The sequence below is a fragment of the Mastigoproctus giganteus genome, chromosome 7 (assembly GCF_048544385.1).
Source record: "Mastigoproctus giganteus isolate SK-2022 chromosome 7, ASM4854438v1, whole genome shotgun sequence".
Taxonomy (NCBI): Eukaryota; Metazoa; Arthropoda; class Arachnida; order Uropygi; family Thelyphonidae; genus Mastigoproctus; species Mastigoproctus giganteus.
Window position 1 is genome coordinate 28,095,299 of NC_143581.1, and position 26,190 is coordinate 28,121,488.

General features: G+C 35.3%; 1 protein-coding gene across 2 annotated transcripts; it reads right to left on the reverse strand.

The window, feature by feature from the left end:
* Positions 1–2,775: 2,775 nt before the first annotated feature.
* Positions 2,776–21,564, reverse strand: LOC150082758 (techylectin-5A-like). Of its 2 annotated transcripts, none has more exons than XM_090376809.1 (6): positions 19,549–19,607; positions 18,898–19,051; positions 13,474–13,634; positions 9,045–9,150; positions 8,494–8,658; positions 2,776–3,276 (listed from the first exon to the last, which is right to left on the reverse strand). In XM_090376809.1, exons 1-6 carry the CDS (start codon positions 19,576–19,578, stop codon positions 2,999–3,001), a joined length of 894 nt encoding a protein of 297 aa, XP_090232935.1. In that variant the 5' UTR covers positions 19,579–19,607; the 3' UTR covers positions 2,776–2,998. The 2 variants fall into 2 exon arrangements, with proteins under 2 accessions (XP_090232935.1, XP_090232936.1); XM_090376810.1 differs by lacking the exon at positions 19,549–19,607 and adding an exon at positions 21,434–21,564 and having other exon boundaries at positions 2,777–3,276.
* Between the last annotated feature and the right edge of the window lie 4,626 nt (positions 21,565–26,190).

The following is a 26,190-nucleotide window of genomic DNA, read 5'->3' on the forward strand; positions in this document are numbered from 1 at the left end:
TTGCAATAAACCAAGAAGATACGTGTGTTTTGTAAAATATATGTAGCATTGGCGGAATTAGGATTTTCATTAGTACTCTCACAAAACTCAAAGCTTTTAGCTATAAAATAGTCTTTTAGATATGCTTGTTTCTATGGAGATTATTTTGCAAATACTATAATGATTGACAAGGAACTTGAGTATAAGATTATTATTTAAAATATCATTTGGAGGAGGAAATAAGTTTAGCCATAAAATATATAATTTTTACTGTGAGTGTGCTATCATTCAATCACTGTTAATTGAATGAGTTTTGTTTTGTGTTATTATTACTTTCTGTGTATAATTATAGTCTTGTTGGCATCACAATTTCACTTGTTCACAAAAAAAAAAAAATTTTCAGATTTTTTTCTGTTTACATGCAGTGTATTTACCCACTCCTTTACCCACTATTCCTTTCAGCTCATTTCCTTATTGGTTGTATATAATGAATTGCTTGTTTATAATTTACCCACTTTCAGCTCATTTCCTTATTGGTTGTATATAATGCATTGCTTGTTTATAATTAAAAGTATTTAAACATTTATATTTTACATTTTATTTTTCTTTTCTTTGTGAATATATTAAAATAGTCACTTGATATAATAGTCCAATAATGTTTTTTTGATGCATAAACCAAATTGAATTTAAAAAAATTCAATATTTATTTCATGATCACTGCACTCATTTTGGAACTAGAAAACCTGGCACTTATCTGTGTCAGTGAATGTTTTTTAAAAGCTTAAAATAACATTTCAAAACTTTTTCCCACATAAAGTGCATACAAAATACACTGCCTAATTTATCATTTTTATTGAGATTGGGTTTACTTTTTAGATTTTTTAATTGGAAATTAAAAGAATTTTTACACATTAACCTTTATTTCATAGCTTTTTATGTTTTAAGTACTGTTTTATTACCAGATCATACTTTGAGTTGTATTGTCAAAAGATTTATGTTTACTCTACACTGGAATAACTATAATTAATGTTATAATAGTAGCATGGATATATTGAGCTTAAATACTAAAACTACATGTTCTGGAATATAGAACAGATAAAAAAAAAAATAGCTGGTAACAAAAGTGCATTCTGTTGTTATGTCAAACTAGTGTTGCTAAAGAATTTTTCTGTTTTGGGCTGATATTACATTTGGTTACTTTTGGAATAATAAACTGATTGTTTTACCAAAAGATACAAGTCACAGAAGATACTGTTTTCTGTATTAAGTGGCCTAAGGATTGATTTCTAAAAACACCCAAGAACATATATACAAAAAAAAAAAGTTATCGGTGTGGAAAGATTTTTCCCTCAACTCTATTCACTCAAGTGAATAGAGTTGAGGGTAAATTTGTAGGTAAGGTCGTGATGGATGAACCCATTAGACTGGTATCCCACCTAGCTAAACAGCTAGGTACAGTCCACTAAACAACTTATTTCAAAAATTAAATACAGCTTCTGCTTTGAAAAGTTAAATGGTTGACTGGATTAACTAAATTTACTTAACTGGGTCACATCTACTGAATCTCATAGGATACAAATACAACACAGGGTGCTGATAATGCATTTAATTTTTGCAGCACATACCACTGTCATTCATCTTAGTTTTACAAGATCTTAATATAGAGGATGATTCATAATGAAGTAGACACTTTTGTGGGAGTGGAGGGAGACGACTTTAGAAGATAAACCTGATGTTTGACAATATGGGTCTTCAAACAATGTTTGAGGTTACAGCTGCATAGGAAGCAGATGACAGGTATTCATATTACCAAAAGCATTGGTTCTCCAAGGTCATAAGAAAATGCACATCAGAGGTTGAAACTGTGTATTTGATATCAAATCTATTATTTCACTGAGCAAATAACAAGTATGTGTCTTTACATGCACATGACTTTAGCTGTCAGTATTTGCATATTGAGTGAACTAGAAAAAAGCAACATTCTTACCACCAATCAAATATATTGTTAATATTTATTAAAGTTTTTGAAGGTACATGGGATCTCTTTTTTTTTTTTTTTTTTTTTTTTTTAAATCCAAAAAAAAAAAAAGACATGGTGGACCCAAGTCTTTGTGACCACTTAAAAGTTAATCTGAAGTTATAAGCACAATAAACAGCTGAATCTAACTGATAAGCATACAATGTGTACTATATATACAATGTATACTACTTTCTGTAGTATACGTTGTATACTACAGAAATAAATTTGGTAACCCATATTGATTATGCAATTTTCATCTGAGGTGAAAAATGCACTTTGAGATTGAAATGACAAATACTGCCCTGCATGGATACTAAGTAATGAATAACAGTAGATAACATCCATTTTGCTTCATCTATTGCCAGACACACCTGGAACCTCCAAATTTTGAGGAGGCAGAGGACATGTCTCTTCTTTGGAACCCCCCAAGTTTTGCCACATATGAAGGTAAAAGCAAAGTAGAATCAACTGAAATGTATGTCCCCCCCCATCAAATTAATTTTAAAGTGTAGTTTTCTTTGTTTTATAGAAATTTTATTAATTTTTTAAATTAATTTCTATAATTACTCAGTATCCACATAGGATAGTGTTTGTCATTTTAGTTTTGTATACCTGTATGCTTAATAAGATAATGCCTTTTAAATCACACTTCAAAGAAATTTTAATAATAATCTATATCAGATAATCTCAGAATTTAAATTAAACAGATCTTAATAAAATATTGGATTTTCTAATGTCAAACTGTCTGAAACGAAGTAGGCCTGTAATGCAGAGTTTTTTCTTTGTGCACTATTTATACAGGAACTAAGAATAATATGACAATATACAAATTAAAAGAACTATAAAAGGGAATATTTATTTTATCATATACTCTTATATTTTTAAAAGTTTATAAAGAATCAAGGCATGTGTTTACAGCTTCCATAAACAGTATTTTGTACTCTGTGTGAGAGAGAGAGAGATGGTGGAAAATTAAAACACTTCCACAGAATGAATTCTCTACATGGGAGATTTCTGCATCTTTTTAAAAGTGCTTGGTCTGATTTTAATCTCTGTTACAGCAAGAGAATATTTTATTCCTTTCCACTGAGACCAGGCAATTCCTCTTGAAGAATTGCTTTCATCTGCTTTCAAATAAAGTCCATTAAGATGAGCATGGAAGCATTTTGAAAACCACCATCCACCATCATACATTTCTGCACAGTTCTTCTCATGGGCATCATTATCTCTGTCTCTTGTAGAAAACTGCTGTCCATTAGTATCACTGAAGGAGTCACCTAAAATTAAAATAATCAGTTGGGTTTGGTATAAGGCAACTTGTAATTGCATATTGGGCTATCTTATCTGTAAATTGCATGTGCAGAATAGTTAGTCAACTTGTAAATTAATAAATTTCTTTAATTTTATTAAGGAAATAAGATTAAATAAATTTCATTAACATACATACATATATATACAGTTTGTTAGCAATCAAGAACTTGTGGCAATTTTCCACCTCTTAACCCTTTGCAGTCTGACGTTGCAGCTGCCATAACAAATTCTGCTTGCCTGCCTGCTGATTATGAAATTTGTTTTCCTGCTTGCTGGTGTAATTACTGTACAGCCATCAGGCTTGACAAAGTTGAATGGTCAGGAATGAGAGTGCAATAGCACACACTCTTTGAGTATACTGTGGTTCAAGCCCATTGACTAATTATGATTAACAATTGTATTCATGATTTATTGTAAACTCCTCTTATTCTATGGTCATACTGGAGTATAAACAAGACCATCTATAGTTCATATAAACAATGCTGAAAACTAATGTTTATGTTCATTTGTTAACAGCAGGCAGCAGTTATTTTTCTTCATTTTAGAAATCGTGGAGTATTCTGTGTTAGAAGTGAAGTATTTATACCTGGCATCAACTTCTCATAAAAGCCTTTGGTGAAAAAAAGGAAATTGAGGAATTGTTCGAACTTTGGAATTCAGAATTTGAATGAATTAAAAGCAATTTTTAGTGGTAACATGGGACAATGAAAAATAAAATAATAATAAAGGAACATTGGTCTAAAGAATGGACATACAAAACTCCATTTTCCAGGAATATATTTAAAATAGCAGGAAGAGATTTCTTCTGCAGATATCATGAATGTTGCACTGCTGCTTACCAACAAAACAGAAAACAAATGGAATTCAAAGTAGGGAATGAAAATCAGAAATATTTTTGTTGATCTGAATGAAAGGTTTTGTGAATATTCAGATCACTAGGTCTAATGCAATGAGAGGGAATAGTCAAATGAATGATGAAATTTTACTATTTTGAAAATCAGACAACCCCAAAAATCACAACTTTTTGTGATTTTTGGATTTTCAGAATCGCACAACATTCCTGCAGCGGCCAATGTGGGTTATGGCTATGGGAGACATGTTCATAGGTTGATTCACATTTTGTGCAGGCTGGAAAAAAAAAAATCCAGAATAACTCATGGAAGAAACCCTACTCCCTCTGTCTGAAATCTACAGCCTCAGTTGAAGAGGACTTTAGAAATTCTTCCATCATCAATGGCAATCTAACCCAGATCTCCAAATGAGTGGTAAACAGCAATGTGTCATGCCACGAAGGACTTTGCCACCATCATAACTTGCTGTGCAGCTGGTTAATTGTATGACTAGTTATAATGGTGGCAGAAATCTTGGTTGTGTGGAATTAAATCTATTGTTTGTGCACATCAATAAGTTGCTTTTTATGGAAAATATTAATCAAAGATTTAATGAAGCATACATTTTACCATCTGTACCCACACCAAGCATTTTCATCTCTCTCTTTGCTGTTCTGAAGTGCCAAACTGTTCAATATTCATACCAGTGCTATTTGTTCACTATTCATTCATAAGAAGATGTGGGCTAATCATTATTTTTTTTTATATACAACAGGATAATCACATCCTTATCCCTGATAAGGATGTGATTATCCTGTATATTATTGAAAAAACTCCATGAGCTGTCATGAAGCTCAGAGAACTTCACTTAAATCATATCAGTACAAAAGTATAGTAGTACTTTAACATGTTCACTGCCTCTGATGCATATTATTATTAGCTACATGGTGCAAGGAAGCCTGAGTCTTTCCCGAGTTACCCTAAGAGAGAGAGAGAGAGAGAGTGAGTCAAAAGTGGAAGGGAATTACCAAGAGGAATGATGATATGTGTCAAATGGCACTAGAAGTGATATGCCATGCATATAAGCATTCAAAAGCACCCAAGTGGTGTACCATAAAACATAAGCAGCCAACAAACAAATGCCATAAAAAGTAAAGCACATAAAATTAACAGCTCCTTGATATTGATACGGTGATCGCACTCTGGACTATTTACAGCAACACTTGGTTTATGTATATGGAATAAAATTTTGAGGTTTGTTCTGATTTACAGCTCAGTTAAAAAGTAAGTATTCACTTTTAGCTACAAATTCCAGACTTTTACTTTTTCAACTATTATTTATGAATTTTGGATTGTTATTGTTTCTCGACATTCTAAAAATTATGGCACAATGGATCCATAATTAACATGTGAATTTCAATAAGGTTCTTAATGTAATTGAAATTGTGCAGAGTACTGGAGTCTTGCACTAACTGCCCTTGTTATATAATCCAGTGAAGGTAAGTTTTGATCTTGGAAATTTTGAGTGGAATGCAAAGCAATAATAAGCTTTATTTTTTATAAGTTTAATCTCAGTCACCATGGTGGTCTATGACTTGTGGATCGCTGGGTGAATAGTTATCACAAGTTTTCTGACCTATTAACCAGTCTCCAAAAAAAAAATAATAAATAGTAGCAAAATAAATAAATATAAAACTTCAAATAAATTTTAAAAAATGAGGATACTCCCATAATTGACCTTTGTATTAAAAAAAAAAGGTGTGATTAATTGAACCTCTCTATAAGCTGTGAGATTGTTAAGGTTATGATTACTGTTTACAAATGTATATAAACATGTATTTAGCCCACAAAAGTAGAGCTATGCACATGTTTGGGCTTTCTGTTGCCCTAACGTAGCATGTGTGACTGCTGGTATGCATGTTTAACTCTGCATGCCATTACAATTGCAGTTCAATTATAATGCCATAGTTACCATGAGCAGTTATGGTGAAGCTGTGAATGGCTGTACTGAGCATAAAAGTCCTCTTGTGGCAGCTTAGTCAGCACAGTACATCACTGTTTTTCACTTGTTTGGAGAAGTTTAGATTCAATTCCTGTAAAACGTTTTCTGTTGAGACTAATTTGAGCTCAAGTAGAGGATTTTCCCTGTGACATTCTAGGTTTTCCTGCAGGTACAACATGCAAATCAGCCCATGAACACATAGTTCTTACTCAGTCTATTCAAAGCCTTAAACACCTCAACCAGATCTCCTGATTTACGGACACACACTCCTTAATCAATCTATTCAAAGCCTTACACACCTCAATCAGGAGATCTGAATAGATTGATTAAGGTTGAGATATGCTAAGTCAGAAATATAGATTTTTCTCACTATTATAGCTCATTTATTTTACATGCAAAATATTAAGGTTTTTTTAGGACACTCAATAATGTTTGTTCAGCTTCAGCCACTACAGCAGACCAGCTTTTTTTTTTTTTTTTTCTTTTTCTTTTAACTGATGGTATCTAGCATATTCCTTCTGCTGAATGAAAAGCAAATCTTGATTTCTTTAAACTCCATGATCAAATAGTATTTTTTTTTTGTTGGTACATTATGTAAACCGAACTCTGTAGAGAATTTTCTTTGCTTTAACCCTAGAATTTCCATTTCTCTAATACTCTTTCACAATGAAAACTGTGCTACATAGTGAAGGCTACTTTGATGTTTGGAGTTAAAATGGGCATTTATAAATTTTCCAACATATATTTTCCAGATATGTGCCTAGGGTCTTTTCAATCTCCAGTTCTAAGACTGCAAGTATTAAAAAGTATGTGCAAATAAAATGGCTCAATGAATAACAAAATCACCCTGCACATTATACAGAGTACTACCACAAATACTGTCACAAAAGTAAGACTCCCATAAAAATAGAAAATAATATCGCAGAGCTGTGGGTTTTGCATCATGTGTAGCACTAATGTATGGTTTTCTTTAACAGGTATCATCAACTAGTAAAGGAAGCCAGTGAAAATGGAACAGGGAGATAAAAAGAAAACAGGACTACTGTCATAGGTCTTCATAAGGCAGGACATGATGCACCTACAATTTTTAAACTTTTGAAACTACTTGGAATAAGCCAAAGATTTGTCTACAGGGCAATTGATAGGTACAATGAACAGAGAATTGATGACAGGCCCTGGTTTGGCCACCCAAGAACTGTGAGGACCCCTGCAGCTATCAAGGTGGTGGAGAACAGAATTTGTAGGAATCCCCTACGAAAACAGAAAATCATGTCCAGAGAAATGGGAATATCACCAAGGTCAATGTGATGCATAATCAAAAGTGATCTAGGGATGAGTGCCTACCACAGGAGAACAGGACGGTTCTTAACCCCAGCTCTGATGGAATGGAGGCAAAAAAGTTCAGAGGCACTGCAGAGTCGGTACGCGAATACTCTTCACAGATGAAAAGATTTTTACTATTTAGGAGAGTTACAACTGTCAAAATGACGTGTCTGCCCATAGCTTTGCAGAGGCATGTCAGGCTGTTGAAAGGGGTCATCATCCAGCATCAGTGATGGTTTGGTGAGGAGTCTCCTACAAAGTGTAACAAAGATGCATTTTTGTGTTCATGGGGTGAAACCAGTGCAAGGGTGTACCTGAAGCCGCATGTGAGACCCCTCAATCAGACTCTCTTCAATTGTCAGCACTGGATCTTCCAACAGGACTCAAGTGCCTGCCCACAAGGCAAAGATCACCCAAACATGTCTGACAAAGAATGTGCCTGAGTTCATCAAGCATGACAAATGGCCTCCTGCCAGCTCAGATCTTAATCCATTTGATTACTGTTTGTGGGCTATTTTGGAAGGGATGGTCTGTGGTAAAAGGCATGCCACTTTGGAGAGCCTGAAGAGATCACTGGAGCATGCTGTGGCCAATTGCGTACTTCTATTGATGAATGGCCAGAATGTTTGAGGTCTTGTGTAAAAAAAACGGGGGGGGGGGGCATTTTGAATGAGTGTTGTGTTGCTTCATTTGTTGGGTGTTCAGAATAAACCCACAGAGTTTTGAGTAACTGTCTTTTTATTTTGTGGCTGCATGCAGTAATATATGTGACAGTATTTATTGCAGTACTATATATATATATATATATATGGCTGAACCTGAACAGATAAGTTAGATTTTTTTTATTTTTAGATGTCTTCCATTTTGTACTTTTGTGTGTAAGCATACTCATCCATAAGCATAACTGGTAATTTGGGAGCATAAAGGTCTGCCTGTTTGGATGAAAATAACCAATCTTTGGAGCTATTTAATCAGAAAATTCCACTCATACATTACCTGACATCATTTGCTTCAAAATATTAACTTACCAGCACTTCCTTTATAACCATCCACATGTGCTGTATAATTATTTTCTTCACTGTCAATCCAAAATTGATCATAAACAGCAAATCTAGAAGCCCTTGTAAAATCTTTTAGATCAAATCTGATTGAGTATTCTCTCTGATTTGTTAGAATGAATATTTTGTCATTGCCTACAGAGAAAAAAAATTGTGTATTTAATTGTTTAAATTACAAATTATCTATATTTCAGTGAATAAATCTGCATTAGTAATGAGCTAATCACTGACAAACTTGGGGGGAGATAACAGTTTTCCCTCCAGAAGCCTGAGTAAATTGGAACAAACACTATTTTACAATTTAAGTTTTTATCATATTAATTACTCTTTCCCTAGAAAAACAGTTTAGATCCACCCAAACTGTTTTTCTAGGGAAAGAGGTAGAAGCTTCAAAATTATTAATTTAAAATAAAATGTCACTGAATTTCAGATTAATTTGATATTTTTAAGGACAAATAATAAACTAAGTATCTTTGTATTAATAAATGTTGGCATTCTAAACACAAACAGCAAGTACTTGCCTAGCCAGAAATCTTGTTCAATGTCACCAAATCCTTTCTTATATTCATCCCACTCTTTGTAGAAATAATTTTGTGATCTTCCAAAGTTTCCTCTTCTTTGAAAAACCTACAGGTCATCATAGAAATGATTTGCTATTAGAAGTGCATTTGACTTATTCAGCTGCATACTGTAAAGTAAACTACTCATCATTAAAATCGGCACACCTAAAAAGAATGGACAGATTTACCTGAAAACTTGTATGCATAAGTGTGATTTATACGATTAGTATGTCAAGCTTATTGGCACAGTAGAACACAATGTGTCTGTTACTGCCCTCACTTGAAGTTGCTGTAAACATTAGCAAGCAATCAAAACGGCATGAATAATCATCCATGCATACAGGTGACTTTGAAATGGATTAGACTATTGGGTTGTCAGAAGCTGGATGGTCAACACTGTCAAAACACAGCAAATCATTGTTTAGATTGTGATGCCTGAATGGTTGAATGCTGTTGGCAACAATAGGTACAGCAAGGTACTGGAACATGTTGCCAGGATTCCAGTGGCATCAAAATGGGAGGATCGATAAATCTATTACAATCGGCCACATTTCCAATATAAAGTCATCTCTGTCTATTCTGTGTTGAGCAAGATTAGTGCATGACTGCAAGAAGTAAGGCAGTAAATTCTCAACACCTCTTTCTTCCAGTGTCATCCCATCATCAGTGTCTGTAATGGCCAGGGAGATGGCTGCTTAGGGACAAGAATGGTATTTTATCGTGTTTAGTGGTGAATCACATTTTTGTTTGAAATCCAGTGACAGCTGTGTGTGCACATATGGAGACATGCTGGGTACAGGTAATCTAGTCTACATAAGGAAGTGGCATGCTAGGCTAATGCTTGAAATCCTGTACAGGGAGCCATCAGTTACAACAGCCATTCACCTCTGGTCATTACTGATGGCACACTGACAGCAAGACATTACATTGAAACCATTCTGAGACTAGTGCTACTGTTCTTTCTACACTCCATCCAATATTTGTTTTCCTATAGGATAGTGCCCACTAGGGCTTACAATACCAGGATACTGGTAATTTTTTCCCGGTATTCAAATTCCGGCATTGATACAAAAATACCGGTTTTTCGGTACTAATTAAAAAAAAAAAAAAATAGTTTATAATCTAATCACATAAAGGTTATAAAATCACCTTTATGTGATTATGACGTCCTCATCTCTACTAGCAAATGTTTGATAAATTATCAATAGGACACCATGCAACATTGCAACCTGTCCACAATTCTCTGACAACTTCATGTCTGACCGTATCGTAACTCCCAAATCCCGTTCCTCCACTACTGACTTTAGTTCAACTCCACCAAGTGTATAAGTTATTTTGGGGTTGCTGTTCCCCAGGTGTAAGACCTTGCATTTTGCTGAATTAAAGCATATAGCTGCCACTTAATGAAGTCTATCTAGGTGACCTAGATAGACTTCATTAACTACTCTACTGATCTTCACATCTGCAAGTTCACACCCTATATCCCATCATAGATGTCATTTAAGATAATCAAAAACAACAGTAGTCCCAATAGTGATCCTTGGGGAATCCTGCTTCTTACATTAACCCAATCTGAGAAATAATTTTTATCACAACCCCCTGCCTGGTGCCCTCAAGCCATCGTGCTATCTATCTAAGGATTTTCCCTATGATTCCACCCTGCTCCAACTTATAAAGTAACCACACATGTGGGACTGAGTCAAATGCTTTGCTGATATCTAAATAAACAATGTCGAAATTATTCTCTAAATCCAGCTCACAAGTGACCTGTCAAAATGGCTAACCAGATTTGTTAAACATTATTTTCCCTTTACAAAGCCATGCTGTGTATCCTACAGAATTCCATTTCCATCTAAATGATCCCGAATTCCGACCTTGATCATTGCTTCCATGATTTTCCCTACTACTGAAGTTAGACTGGCCGGTCGGTAATTTCCCGTTACACTCCTAGAAACACCTTTATGTTCCAATTTACACCAATCCAACGGAATCTCTCCTGAGTCCAGTGATGCTCTCATAACTAGCCTTCATGATTCAGTGCACTCAATTGCCACTTCCTTTAAGATTAAAGGGTATATACCATCAACCACAGGAGCCTTACTCACCTGTGGGTGTGAAAGTTTTCTCATTAAATCAGCATGTGAAATTTCAACATCATTAATTACATTTTTTTCAACTTCACTCCCATAATTTCTCATTGACGTGAAGGGTTTTTCTTCTGTAAATATCGATGCAAACTAACTGCCGAGTTCATCTACAACATCAGTTGGGGTATCTAATACTATCCCACGCAATTTCATATGCATCTGATCTGATTTGTCCTTCTCTTCTTTGCATTTATATATGTGAAGAATTCCTTAACTGCACTCTTTGCTCTCTTCTTTATTCCTTATCCCCACTCTTTGCTCTCTCTCCCAGACTCAGTAAAGCTACTATAGTTAAAATTATACTTTGCTGAATAAAATGTCTTTCTCCTTCAGAAAATGATGAACATAATTTAACCACGGAAGACCGACATGGAACAGAACATCAGTGTTCCGCAAATTCTTTCCAAAATAAGAAATTGCCTGACTCCAATGAGATTTTAAAAGATGAACTTGAGTCGTAAATTAATGAAATACTTTTAACTTTTTTTGCCAAAAAAGTTCAAAGCCTAGAAAATATGGACTGAGATCATCTACAATTATCTCAGTACAATAGCACCATCCAGCATAGAATCCGAAAGGGTGTTTTCTGCCGCTAATCAAATACTGTATGTACCAAAATTAGATCCATTTTAAACAATTACTGCAATAAATGTTCATTTAAAACTTGAATTCAAGTAATTAGAGTACTTGTTTTTTCCTTACTTTATTAACTGTCATCAAAATTTATTGAGAAAAACATTTGTTTTTGGAATACCGGTATCTAGGTTTCATAAATTAAAAATACTGAAATACCGGTATTGTAAGCCCTAGTGCCCACCCACATACAGTTCACATTCTGAAAGCACCTACTTGAAAGGGACTTGTTTTCTCAGCCTGCTCACCAGATATATTGCCTATCAAATGCATTTGGGATATGATGGGGTGTTCGTTGATCTCTCCACCCCTACTACTGTTGCTCAACTTGCAGCACAAATGCAAGAAGCATGGCTCACAAGATAGAATTTGCCCCTTTTTCAATGTTTATAATGCCAATATTTCTTGTCTATATTGATATTAGTCACTTCACTTATTCTGAGTTCAAAGCATGCACCAAAACAATTCTGGTGACAAGCAGTATACTAATTAAAATTGTAAAAACTCCTGTTGTAAACCTAGATGGTCAAATGCAGATACAGAAAAACAAATTATTCTAGTTAGTAAGTAATGTCTTATGACTGTAGTTAGCTAATCACAAGTGGTTTAGATTTTTACAAGATCTGGCTTTTCATCACACAAACATGGAAACTGGCCCATTAACACATGCAGTTTATGAACACAATAGAGTACAGAAACTCTCCATCTCTATTCAGCACGGAGATTTAATTTAACTGAGTCTCAGATTAGCTTATCCTACAGAGATGATAAGATGGACAAAAAGAGTAGAAGAAAAAAAAAGTGAAAATGGGCATATCAATAAAACCATTAAATGTAAGTAAGTACACCAATATGATTGAGGTGTACAAGGCCTTGAATGGTTTGAGCAGGCTCGATGCTGATGGGATACTTCCACTTGCTGAGATTAAGAACTGGGGGCATAGATTCAAATTGAGAAAAGACAGTTGTAGAATAGACGTGTGGAAGTTTGCCTTTAGCCAGCAGGTAGTTGACTGCTGGAACAGACTTCCGTCTGTTGTTGTGGAAGTTGATAGCTTAAATAAATTTAAGGCTGAACTAGACAAACATTTGGAATGACCGGATGGGTGAAATGGGAAGGTTTTTTTTTTTTTTGACTGACGCTGTATAAGCTTGCTTTTTTGCATCATATGCAAGACTAATGCTAAAGTAAATAAATTAAATTTAAAAAATCACTGACGACAAGAAATCTTCAACAAAATTGTCATGGATAAAAAAATGCAAAGTAAATAATGTTATCTTGTAAAAGATCTCAGCTAAATCACCTAATTAATATAGTTTTTTCCAGTCGCTAAGAAAGATCAAATTCAAAGAACAAACTGGCAACCCAACTTCACTATAGTACTGTATGTGGTTATACCCTAGAGGAGCCATCTTTGAAGAGAAGGAGGTCTCTCAATAAATTTCAATTGTTTAATTATGAAAATTAAATTATTCACAAATAATAAATTTTTTTAAACAAATTTATCAAGTAATGAATTCAAAATGATATTGTGCCTACAAGAAAAGCAGATTAGAAACAGACATAAATGCAAGTAACTATAATTAGGATTTTGTTAAAAGATACCAACTGTCCAACCTCCTCCATCAGTTTCCATATCACAGTAAACATCAAAGCCGCTTGTTACTACCCGATTTCTTGGCAGGATCTCGTATATTCCACTCTTGTTGTATCCTTGTTGAAGTACTTCAGCACAGTCCATGGGTTTCACATTCAGTTGCCCTGGACCTACTGTGGAAATAACACAATATTCGCTAAGAACAGTTATTAATTTGTTCTATTGTGTCATTAATGAAATTGATAAAAGCATTAATAAATCCAGTCAGTCAGTTAAAGCACACATACTTGAAAAAGCATTAGGGATATGACTTAGGAAATGGATGGTGTCGCATGGTATATAGCCACACTTGTTTTGCATTTGTGTTTTGTGAGTAGTATGGTATTCTAACAGATGAGTGATATCACTGAGCAGTTACTTTATAAGCAGGAACAGGTTGGAATCACAGGGAAAGCCCTTAGGTGGATAGCTGAATGGCTTCGGGGCAGGAGACAGAGGGTTGTGATAAATGGTTATTCCTCAGAATGGGTTGATGTAAGAGTGGGTTACCCAAGGATCAGTATTAGGACCACTGTTTTTGATTTTCATAAATGACATTGATGAAGGGATAGAGGGTGTGATGTCTAAATTGCAGATGATGTAAAGATTGGGAGAGTAGTTAATGATTGCCGCCAATCAACTACAAGATGGAAGCTTTAGAAGACCTTTATGCCAAACATAAGCAAAAGACTGAAATGTCAAGAGCAACTGCTTGAGTTTCCAAACATTTCCATTGAATTTATCCACAGATGGGTAACATAAGCCAGAATATCAGAAGTGGATCAACATTGACAGAATACATAATGGTGATCATTTATCAGATGGAAAGTTTCTAGATAGTTTAGAAGTTGGCAGTTAATGCATTTTTCAATTACTTTAGAGTAGAAGTAAGTGCAATGGGATAATAATTGGATGGGAGGGAACTGTCACCCTTTTTAGGAACTGGCTCAATATGAGCAAATATCCAAGTAGTAAGGAAAACACCGGTGGAATAAGAAAGTGTAAAAAGCAACACAGGACAGGTGTAAGCTCGGGAGCACAGGTTTTGAGAAAAGTGGAGAAATACCATCAGGAACTGCTGTTTTCTTAGCATCAAGACTATTCAAAATTCTTCTGACATCCTTTTGATGAAATCCACAGGAGGCACTGAATGGAGTGTACTAGGAATGGTAAGAAGTGGTTTACCAAAATCATCAATACATGAGTTAGAAGAAAAGTAGGATGCTAGTAGGTCAGCTTTATCTTTAGCTGAGTTAGAAACAGAAACATTTGGTTTTGAAAGAATGGAAATAGAGATAAGCAAAAGTTGTGGCCAATAGCTTTGGCAAGAGACCAGAATGCTCCACTACCATTTGGACAAGAAGCAAGTTTTCTACTCTTAGCCTGTTCAAAATCTAGTTCTGATTGGTTAATAACTGCTTTACAATTGTTGCAATCTTTTATGTAGGCAGAAAATGAACCTGGTGATTTGGATGCAAGCCAATTGCAATATGCAACATTATTACCTTGAACGGCTTTGCTGCATTTATCGTAAAAACCATGGTTTAGTTAAAGGACGAGATTTTAAGGCAGAATGTGGAATAAAGGATTTCATCCCTACAAGAATAATTTCACCGATAAGATCTAAGCAGACACTGACATCAGAAGGTTTAAAACAGTAATCCAACCAAGGAAAAGAAGAACAGAAATCTTGCAGATCATCCCATTTTGCATTCTTGTAATTACAAACAACACAAAGTTAAGAATGGCCACAACAGAAAGGCTTCATTGGAGAAGAGACCATTAACAAGTTGTGATCTGAGGTGCCTAGAGGACCACTCACCTCAACTCTGTGTGTGTGGAAGCATTGTTTGTGAGAAAAAAGATAAAGAGTGTTGGCTGTGTGGTTAGAACTGTCTGGTATTCTGGCAGGTAAATGAACAATCTGTGTGAGGTCATTAGTAATTGCAAAAGCTACAACATCTAGACCAGCCGAGTCTGTGTGACTAGAAAATGGAAGTCAGCTGGAGTTGCCCGCATTAAAATCACCAAGGAAAATTACTTCAACATTAGGAAAGTTGAACTGGAGAAAGTTAAGTTTCAAAGAGTTCCAAGTGATTAGTGGAGTTTGGAGAATGATTCACAAAACAGATGGATTTTACAGACTGGGGAAAAGAGATTTAAGCTAGAGAAGATTCCAAATTACTAAGTCTCTGACAGGGAATATCAGAGTGGATATATGCACAAGTACCACCTTTGAAGCAAAAGTTATCATACAGTGAATAATTAGGACAACTGAGATGAGCAGTGGTTGAATCAACTGATAATTAGAATTCAGAAAAAGTAAGTGGGGCTTTGCATACTGTAAGTAAAAGTGGACATGACTGAGATTGAGACCACATATATTTGTGAAATGAACAAGTAAGTGTTTGGGAGGTTTATAGATAAGTTTGACTATTCATGATGTATTCAGGGGTCAGAAAAGGACATGTTGTATGAAGTAACAAAATATTTGGATATGGCATACACATGGAAAGAATACACACACAGCTCCTTGACATAACTTTGCTTCGACAATGTCCCCTGCATACACACTATTTGGACCTCTCCAGTCACTATCTGGCAGAGTAGAGACAGTGAAATTTGACACTAGCTGATTCAGAAGCCTTCTAGAGAGTTACAAATAGGTTCAATCTGGAAGACTATCTAGCAGCTGGCATGTGAATACTGTTTTAGAACTGTACCCTCTTAAAATGCACAATTTTGAGGAAGAATGGCTCTTGCCATGATGCCCATCATAACTTCAAAAGACATCAATCATACTGCATGATGGAAGAAATGGAGAATTGCAGGAGCTTTGCTCTGCAGCCTAAACATGATTTCACCACTGTAAGTGTCCAATAAGCAAAGTGATGGTATTGCACCGGCTGATGAGAGTCATCTACTACCTGGAATAGCCCTGTAACACAGTGGGGGAAGCATTCTTCCATGCCACCCCTGCTTACATTAGTTTGCACCTGGATGGCCATCTCCAGTATACTAGGTGCTGTATTTCAAGATTTGCACATGGGGGGGGGGGATTATACCCAGGGTTACTAACAGTTCCACCATTGTGAAGGTGGAAACAGGATTTGAGTATCACAGAATGACTCAAGAGTCACCTGAATATCAGTTCCATCAGCTTTTTAGACTCCCAGGTAGCAAGTCCAGCTTGAAAGAATGTTTCTGACAGCCTCAAGGACCAAGGACCAGAAATGACTTGATGCTGTTCAGGACTACTAAAAAAAGGTGTTACTTGTTATTAGATTGATGTAGCTAATAAACTTGCCACTTATACTGTATATTTGCATATATACACAAATAGTATGTTCATGATGGATAATTTAGAATTGGCTGACTACTGAGATTCCCCCATCTTCAAATCCATATCCCCTCACAGAGTCATAGTACTGGTAATTTTATTACTAAAATTTATATAATATGATACAATAGTTATTTTAAATAAATTTTACCTTTTATATGAAATGTACAGCTGTGCTCACATTTTGTAAGTGTTTATATTTTAGGGAAATATAAAAATTTTCTCATTCTGCAGCTATGGAACATGCTTGGTATCAGTGACCACAAAACAACCAGAATTACAAATGAAACATTAGATAATGGAAATTGCCAGATAAAACCATAGTTTTAGCATTAGCAAAGGCACATGATGCAAGAAAGCAAGCTTATATAGCATCAGCCAAAAAAAAAAAAAAAAAAAAACAACCCCTTATTTCACTCATCCACTCGCTCCAAATGTTTGTCAAGTTCTGATTTGAATCTATTTAAACTATCAACTTCTACAATGACAGATGGAAGTTTGTTCCAGCAATCAATCACCCACTGGCTAAAGGCAAACTTCTGCACATCTATCCTACAATCGTAGTAGTAGTGGCATGTGATACAAGAAAGCAAGTGTATGAGCTTAGGCAGCATCACCCAAAAAAAAAAAAAAAGAAGAAAATCACACCATTTCTTCCAAATGCCTGTCCAATTCCTCCTTAAATTTATTTAACCTATCAACTTCCACGACAGATGGAAGTTTGTTCCAGCAATTAACCACCCGCTGGCTAAAGGCAAATTTCCGCACATCTATTCTACATCTGTCTTTTCTTAATTTGAATTTATGCCCCCTTAGGTTCGTAATCTGAACAAGTGGAAGGATCCCATCAGAATTCAGCGTGCTCTATCCATTGAAGGCCTTTCCTCAATTTGAATTTATGCCCTCTCAGGCAATTATTCTGAGCAAGAGGAAGAATCCCATCAGCACTGAGCATGCTCAAACCATTCAAGGCTTTATACACCTCAATCAGATCACCTTGCAGGTGCCTAGTCTCCAGACACTGTAATTTGCAAAATTTAAGCCTTTCTTCATAAGAGCAACCCTTTGTTCCATTCACTAATCTTGTTGCCCTTCTCTGTACTCGTTCCAACAGCTCTACATCCTTCTTAAAATGAGGCCTCCAGACCTGTATACAGTACTCAAGGTGTGGCCTGACCATCGTCTTATACAAGGGGATAATCACCTCCTTATCCCTGCTAGAAAAATTCCTGTATATCATTGACAAGACACCATGAGCTACTCTTGCACTGCTCAGAAAACTTCATATCTGCATGCACAATTACCCCCAGTCCTTTTCATTCTCTACCACTGTCAGTGTAGTACCACAGAGTTGATACATTACGCTGGGGTTACTGCTTCCCATATGTAGTACTTTACATTTGTCAATGTTAAACTTCATTTTCCACCTCTGAGCCCATCTGCTCAACTTTTTTAGATCCTGTTGCAGCAGCGTACTGTCATTAGTGTCCTTAACAACCCTGCCAACCTTCGTATCATCTGCAGACTTGGACATTAAGCCTGATATACCATCATCAATATCATTTATAAATACAGAAAACAACAACACTGAACCCTGAGGGACTCCACTAATAACATTAGTCCATGAAGAGCAATGTCCATTAATTACCGCTCTCTGCCTTCTGCCACTCAACCACCCCTTTATCCATAGCAGCAATTTGCCTCCAATGCCACACTGCTCCAATTTGTGCAGCAGTGTAGTTACAAGATAGCGGCTTAAAAATTCTCATATACTCTATTAATATTAGAATGTACTGATATGGAAATATATTTATAATGTCCTTTTTTGAAACTTCTTATCTTTGACACACCCAGTTTCAACCAGTGGAGGGTAGCTAATTTTTCCAGAGTTCTTCAGTTATCAATTCTGTTTAGTGTCCATTACTATGGCTAATTTAAATTTAAATATTCAAAAAATATATATTTTAAAAAATAATTTAAAATGTGATTAGTTTTATTCAATGATTTTTTAAGTGACATTAGTACACCGAGTCATTTATAAACTGCAAATTGGATACCTTTTGCCAAAATTCCAGATAGCTTCTGCATAGCCTCTTCAAAATTCTTTTGGGCAATACTAAAGCTATATTTCACACTGTCCAGGTCACAATTGTCTGCCACAGTAACCAATAAACAAGAGAAGAGGGCCCAGCCACTTATCAGGCACATTATCTATTACAACAAGTAATGAAGTATATCATTAAAAGAGTAGCTTGCAGTAAATAGTCAGTTTAATTTAGTTAAAATATATATTTTAGAATAATTTCATTTAATAAATTATAATTATAAACAAAATTACTTAGAAGTCATCACAAGACTGCCAGTCAGTCATTTGATGACTTCTAAGTAATTGTTTAATATTAAAAAAGTAATTGTTGCTATTAGCACTAAATTTATATCTATGTACCCTGGTTTCTAAAATCAAAGGAACAAAAAAATAAATGTGACTATCTTAAACTATAACATGTATGGCCAGAAAATTTCTCTAGCTAACAGGTCAAGTTGCAAAAATAATAACCTGCCAAATTTTGAACCAAAATCACCATTTTAACAGCATAAAGAAAGCAAACAAATAAAGAGACATTAAAAACATGTGCTGTTTATAGCAACCTCAACATAACTATTACATTGAGCTGCTAATTCTAGATAGCAGTTTCAAAAACACTCACCACTCTAGAACATTTCCAAAGATCAAACATATTTCTGCTCACTTAAATCCAGATTTCATTGGCTGCATACTGCTGGTCCAACTTTTATTCCCCCATCAAGCTTCCATTTTAAATTATGTAAATTTTGCCTATGAAACCATCACCTCAGATGTAGTGATTACACAGTGCTTAAATATCAAACATTTATTAAATAAGGTGCAGCCACAATGATTTCCAGATGTTAAGTGTGTGTGTATATATATATATATACATATACACACACACACACCATCATCTCATCTACTGCATTTCATGAGCATACATACAGGATAAAATTTGTTTACTTTATTTTCTGCTTATTTAAACTTTATTGAAAATACTGCAATTTTTGAAATGTGTACATCACAGCTGATCATCTGCTGTGAAGTTAATTCCATTTCTAATAACAAATTAGAAATACATTTACGTTCTGGAAAGAACTAAAAAAGTTTTTTTCAAAGTAGGTCTTCAACAGACAAATTTTTACAATTAGGGGCAGCCTCTTCCCACTCTTAGAAACAGTTATTATTAATATTAATGGTATCAATACAGTATTAATATCAGCCCTATAATGTAAATAATAATTCCCTGACATGGGTGGAAATACATTTGCATGTGGGATATTCCCAAATGTTCAACTCATCGACCATGCACAATTTTTCCGTTGTAGTGTGCCACTGGTGGCCATATTGGCAGCCTTAACCTGGTTAATGTGTTCCAAAACAGTTTCAGACTTGAAAATCTCCATTTTTAGTAATCAATTTTCCTGCACTGCTTTTTTTTCTTTTAAGTTGTTTTATGTACCTTTTCAGTATTTAACAATATTATGATAATTATATAATAAGAATGTTATTGGTGTTATGTAATAATGGTTAGATTTTCGTATTTAAATTATTAAATTTTAAAAAAATAGTAATAAAATAAATTGTAAATATAAACATTGATAACAAAAATTTAATTTTATTTAGTGCTAAAACGCAATTCTTACAACCCGTTTCCCCAAGAAAGTACCTTGCCAAAAAAAAAAAAAAAAAAAATTGTACTTACTGGCTGGTGCACCATAAGCCTCAGGCTTCCATGCACGGTGCACCATATGGCTAATAATAATTAATAATAATTTCTTTTTCTCAGCAACTCTACAATATTTTTGTACAAAACGTTTGTGTGGGGGGGATAAGAGTAAAATGATAGTTAAAAAAAAAAAAAAGACAAAAATTACGTTGCACCAGGGCCGAAGCCTACGACATGCCACTGACTACGTACGTTAACATTACAATGTAATAGTAGTAGTGACAAATGATGCATGAAAACAAGCTTATATAGCATCAGCCAAAAAAATACCCTATACAGTACACTCGTCCATACCCCTCTAAGAATCTGTCTAGTTTTTCCTTGAATTTATTCAAACCATCCACTTCCTCAACAACGACAGATGGAAAGCCTGTGCCAACAATCATCCACCGGCGGGCTGAAGGCAAACTTCTATACATCTATCCTGCAACCATTCTTCCTCAACTAAAATTTACGTCTCCTCATGTGTGTAGTCTCAGCAAGAGGAAGAATGCCATTCATCAGTCAGATCACCACACAGGTGCCTGGTCTACAGGAGCTGCAGTTTAAAGAACTGAAGCCTTTCTAGGCAAGCGCACCCTTTTGTTCCCTTCACCAATCTAGTTGCTCTCCTCTGCACCCGTTCCGGCAGATCTGCATCCTTCCTAAAGCGAGGCCTCCAGACCTGTATACAATACTCAAGATGCGGTCCAACCATGTGTCAAATTGTCGTTTTGCAATTTCTTCAAATTTCAGAAATCAGTGAGTTCATTTTCATATCATCACCCTAAATAATTAAGAACTAGATTAAACTTACTTTAACATGCATTTCAGTGAGATTCAAAAAACTGAAACCGAAAAACTTTGAATTACATTAAATGAAAATGATTCACGTCTCTTCAAGCTATGTCGCAATAGACAAAAAAAATGAGGTTTATCTAGCCCGTTACTCTTGTGGCTGCTTCTTTACTTTGAGTGAGCTTTTATACGCCTTTAATGCATTTTAAGAACGACACTTTTTTTAGGCTAAGGGTCAAGGCTTTGAGAGCATCATCTTCGTTTTCTCCCGAAAACTGATAGTTAAAAGGCCTGTTGCCAGAGCTTTAATTTTGAAACCAAAACTAACTAAAATAAGACGATGATATCATCATACAAGTAATTCTATAAGGTGTTAATAAAAAAATGAAGATAAAAACTGCTATAATTGATAGATTTGTATTAATTTAGTAAACACTATTCCAGGTTACCTTAATTTACCCTGGTTGTGATTTGATTGTTTAATGTCACTCATTTTCTTTTGTTCAAGAATTCTGAAAAATAAATAATAAAATAAAATTTTAAAAATAATAATTAAAAAAGAAATATAAGTAAAATGGAAATAAAAAGAAACCAACAAAACTCTCCAAAAAATGAATAATAAAAAAAAAAACAATAATAATAAAAAGTACAAGTAGAAAATAAATCTCAGATTTAAATAAAGTATACATGTATAAAATCCTTTATTAATAAGTAAGAGAGATTTCAAAACATTCTTAACAAAGATACATTTATCAATAGATGCAAAAACTGGGACGCTCCTGTTCCGAAGTCATTTCTGTAATAATGTAGGGCGCCTGCTGGGCAGCGTTTAATACGGATATCAAGACTCCCAGGCAGGTTTCCAGCACTAAAATGAGAAACCAGAAAGACTAGGATTTTATATGAGCGTCTAGCGTTAAATTAGGACAAGATTCTGTGCTCTAAAACTCACCCAGATGGACGTTGGGCAAGAATGCAGCAACGAGAATTGCGTTGTGATGATTAACTCTAAGGCCCTTTGTGTATTGGCCTTTGAGCCCGCCTTTAATGATAGTCTATTTAAATATATATATATACGCTATCAAAAAGTGTGTATTTCGGAATAGTCCTGAAGAAAGATAGATCAACAAACAAGGTATAGTTTATTATACATACATGGACTTGTGTATTTATTTACAGTAAAAGAATTAATAAGTAAAACAGGGAATTAGAATTATATTATGTTGTAAGTGTTAGCTTTACTCAGGATAGCTTTACATTTTCTAGTTAATGGATAGTAGTAGCATGGCACCTTTCTGCCATTCTGTCGACATTCTTCATGTAGTTTCGGTAAACAATCGTTGTTAATATACAATAAGTAGAAGAGCATCCAGCTATTCGAATTTATAGGTGAATGTGTAAGATTGACATATAGTTATGTTTACCGTTACTGGAAACGCAGTATCCAGTAGTTGGTATAATAGATGACACATTCTGGCCTTAATATAGAAAATACATATGTGAATTTAGCTGGGAGGAGAGAGGCTAGTATGTGATATTAGGCGGGGAATATAATAGTAGCTGTGGTCGTTCAGTAATTCCAGATAACCGGTCGCTAAACTAAAGGACGAACTTACCCAAATACTTTCCTACCGACTTGCCAGGTACGACTTCTTCTTCGCTATATCTCATCATGGACGTTTTTAACTCTGTTTCCATCTTCATCCCACCAAAAAGACCCTCGGTTTTCCCATAGTCCCAATATATACACCCCTTTCCCCTTTGGATGGCCCCTTTCTTGATTGGTTAGGAGCTTATTCCTGTGGGGAAAAGCAAATCTAGGATCACCTGTCCTAGTAATTAGACACGTTTAATTTGAGAAATCTACCGTGAGAAAGGAGTAAATTATTAATTGATATACGATGATACTTCCGGGTTATACCAAGGTATTCTCTTCACTCAAAGTCTATTTACCTCTGTCCATCATTTTTCAACAAGAGTCAATTCGCAGTAATCAGTTCGAATTTCTCTCAAGAATACCTTCCTCATTCCGATTTACTCACTAGCCCCCACAGATTTTGCCATTGTATATCTGAGTAATGCAAGCGCAGCACTACTTAGCTGATCCTATCGAATGTCGGCTTCATGTAGTGGATTGACCGAACTATGGGAGTGAGATGGAAATTCGATTACTGCTTTCCTAAGAATAGAATCGGACAAAACAACTTTCAACACGGCCTTATTACTCTACACATATAGTGACTGGCAAAAGTAATGTGTGGCTATTTATGAGAATATTTTACGATATAAAAATGTTCACATTTTAATACACCTCCCGTCTACGACGAAAATTTTCGAGCAGGGGGGAAAGAAATGACCTCTTGCTCAAAATTTTAGGGTTTGAGATGCTTTTCTAATGAAAAAAAAACGTTTGCATGGAGCTTTTTGGATGGGGGGGAAAGAACCAACCTGTCTCCTCTAACAAATTGAACTACCCTAATCTAATATATATAATGCAATATCGAAAGATAATAACATAACAATTTTCCAAGAGCCTTTTGGGTTCCTCTGGACAATAAAGTTATCTTGCTACTTTGAACAGAACAGTTCCTCCCTTCTTTTGTCTCTTCAACCTACCTTGGTCGTCACAGATTTCTTTCTGCAAGATCACTGATACAAAAACACTAATATGTTCTGTAATGTTCTGTTTATGAAATAACAAATGTCTATAGGTTGTATAAAACATAAAAATGTCTCTTGTATCGCGCACTGTTCTTTATTGACTACGTTGTAAAAGTGTTCTCTCATTGATGACTGTCAATCTTGGGGAAACCATGCTTTGAGCTCCTGGAGAAACACTAGACTGACGGTCCAAAGGGCACTAAGGTAATTTTCTCTTCTAGGACTGGCTGCATGTAGCTGCTCCGTCAAACTCTTCTCTCCAATGTAACATGATATGAAACAGAGATAAACAACAATTAGTATCTGCTCTTGGCTTTAAAGACATTTACAAAGTATCATATACCTTTAGCATTAAACATGCTTCAATACCAAGTAATACGTTATACATACAATATTATTCAATGATTTGTATAGATATACATATATATATTTAGCATTGGATATGAATTTTGTTCCTGACCGTTATTATATAGTCAGCTTATACCTTAAACACACGTGGTTATTATACACTCACGTTGATAAACATTTTGGTTACACATAAAATGAACTAGTTACTCTTCAAAATACATAAAGATTTACTACTATAAATGCCCAGAGTAACTTACAATAGTAAAATTTAGGAATCTATTTATACTCAAAATTACATATTTGTGGGATTACAATGATTTAGACGTTTACATTGTCTTATCTTATTATAACAATGAAGTTAAAAAAATATTTATCATACAAAGTATATATAGTGATAATTTTAGTTAATAGGATAATATATATCTGGTTAATTAATGGTGTAAATACGCTGTAGGTTACATTTACATATAATTATAAGTGGGTTTTAATGATTACATAATGCTAAAATTTTTTTTTTTTTTTTTTTTTTAGCTCTAATATTTCTTACATAGTAATTTCCTGACACCCTGGGCTGTAAATTTTATTACTCCCACCATTCCGTTATGGGAGGAGACAGTCTCGCCTTAATCAACCCCTTACCCTCGAGCCACTGAGTGTATAAATCAGCCGTGTACACGGCACAGCGCTCGGTGGGGTGATTCCATGGACATCTAACGGAATGGTCCCTCACCGTTGGCAGTGATCCCTTCTTAAAAGTAGTGAGAATCCTAATATTGACAACGGTTCTAAAGGGAAGGAGCTCTTCAAGGCGCTGTGCCTTCGCTTCCCCCATGGTAAGGATCGTGTGGTATTCTCTCGTTATGTGCGACAACCAAGATCCAAAATGTGGTGAGGTGAGGGCCCCTGGTTTTAGGGAAGAAGTAATAAACTGGTTGTCCCAGGTGATGCAGGCGATTTCCTCCGCGAAGAGTGTAGCCTCTATCTCGTCCGAGGACAGGAAATCTATTACCATCCACTGGTTGAAAGGAACCTGGTACTGCTGGGGAGGAGGGCGTCTCATAACTGGCATCCTGTTTGTGTGCTGGGTGCGGAATGCCCCGCACACCCGTCGTCTTTTAGAAAATCTTTCTGGGGTAAGAATTAGTTCAGCCCCAGAGGGCACTTGCCGGGTAACTTCCGATGTAGTGACAGCACGTGTTACGCTTTTGTACAGCCATCGACTGTATACACCCAGGAAGGACCATAGGGCGAACAATACCCTCCTGATATTCTTCCCGATTGAAGTGGCTGAGAACAATAAAATACTTACAGTAAGTAGGGTACAAATCCCATCATCCACTCTTCCTCTTCTCTTTCACTCAAAAGATTTGCTTCATTTACTCTTGTTTCTTTCTCCTTTTATGCATAAGTCCATGGAGAGAGAGAGAGAGAGAGGGAGGGCAGAAGATCTTATAGCAATTACGCTTCTCAGTTATACTTCCCATTTATTCTTCTTATTCTCACTCTCTGTCATAATTATCACTGTTTTGCTTCCCTTTCACTCGTCTTCAAGCAAAATGGATCATTTGGTTTATTTGCGAAAGCATGCCAAACATGAAGAAACCACAAATATACTCAACAAGGCTATAGATAAGAGCAAAATTGGTATTTTGATCCAGGAGGTAAATCCTCCACCAACTAATTGATGAAACCATACTGACCAAGGTGATTGCCCTGGTGCAAAACTAGATATATAGGATACTTGTGAAAAGTTAGGGTGACTTATTT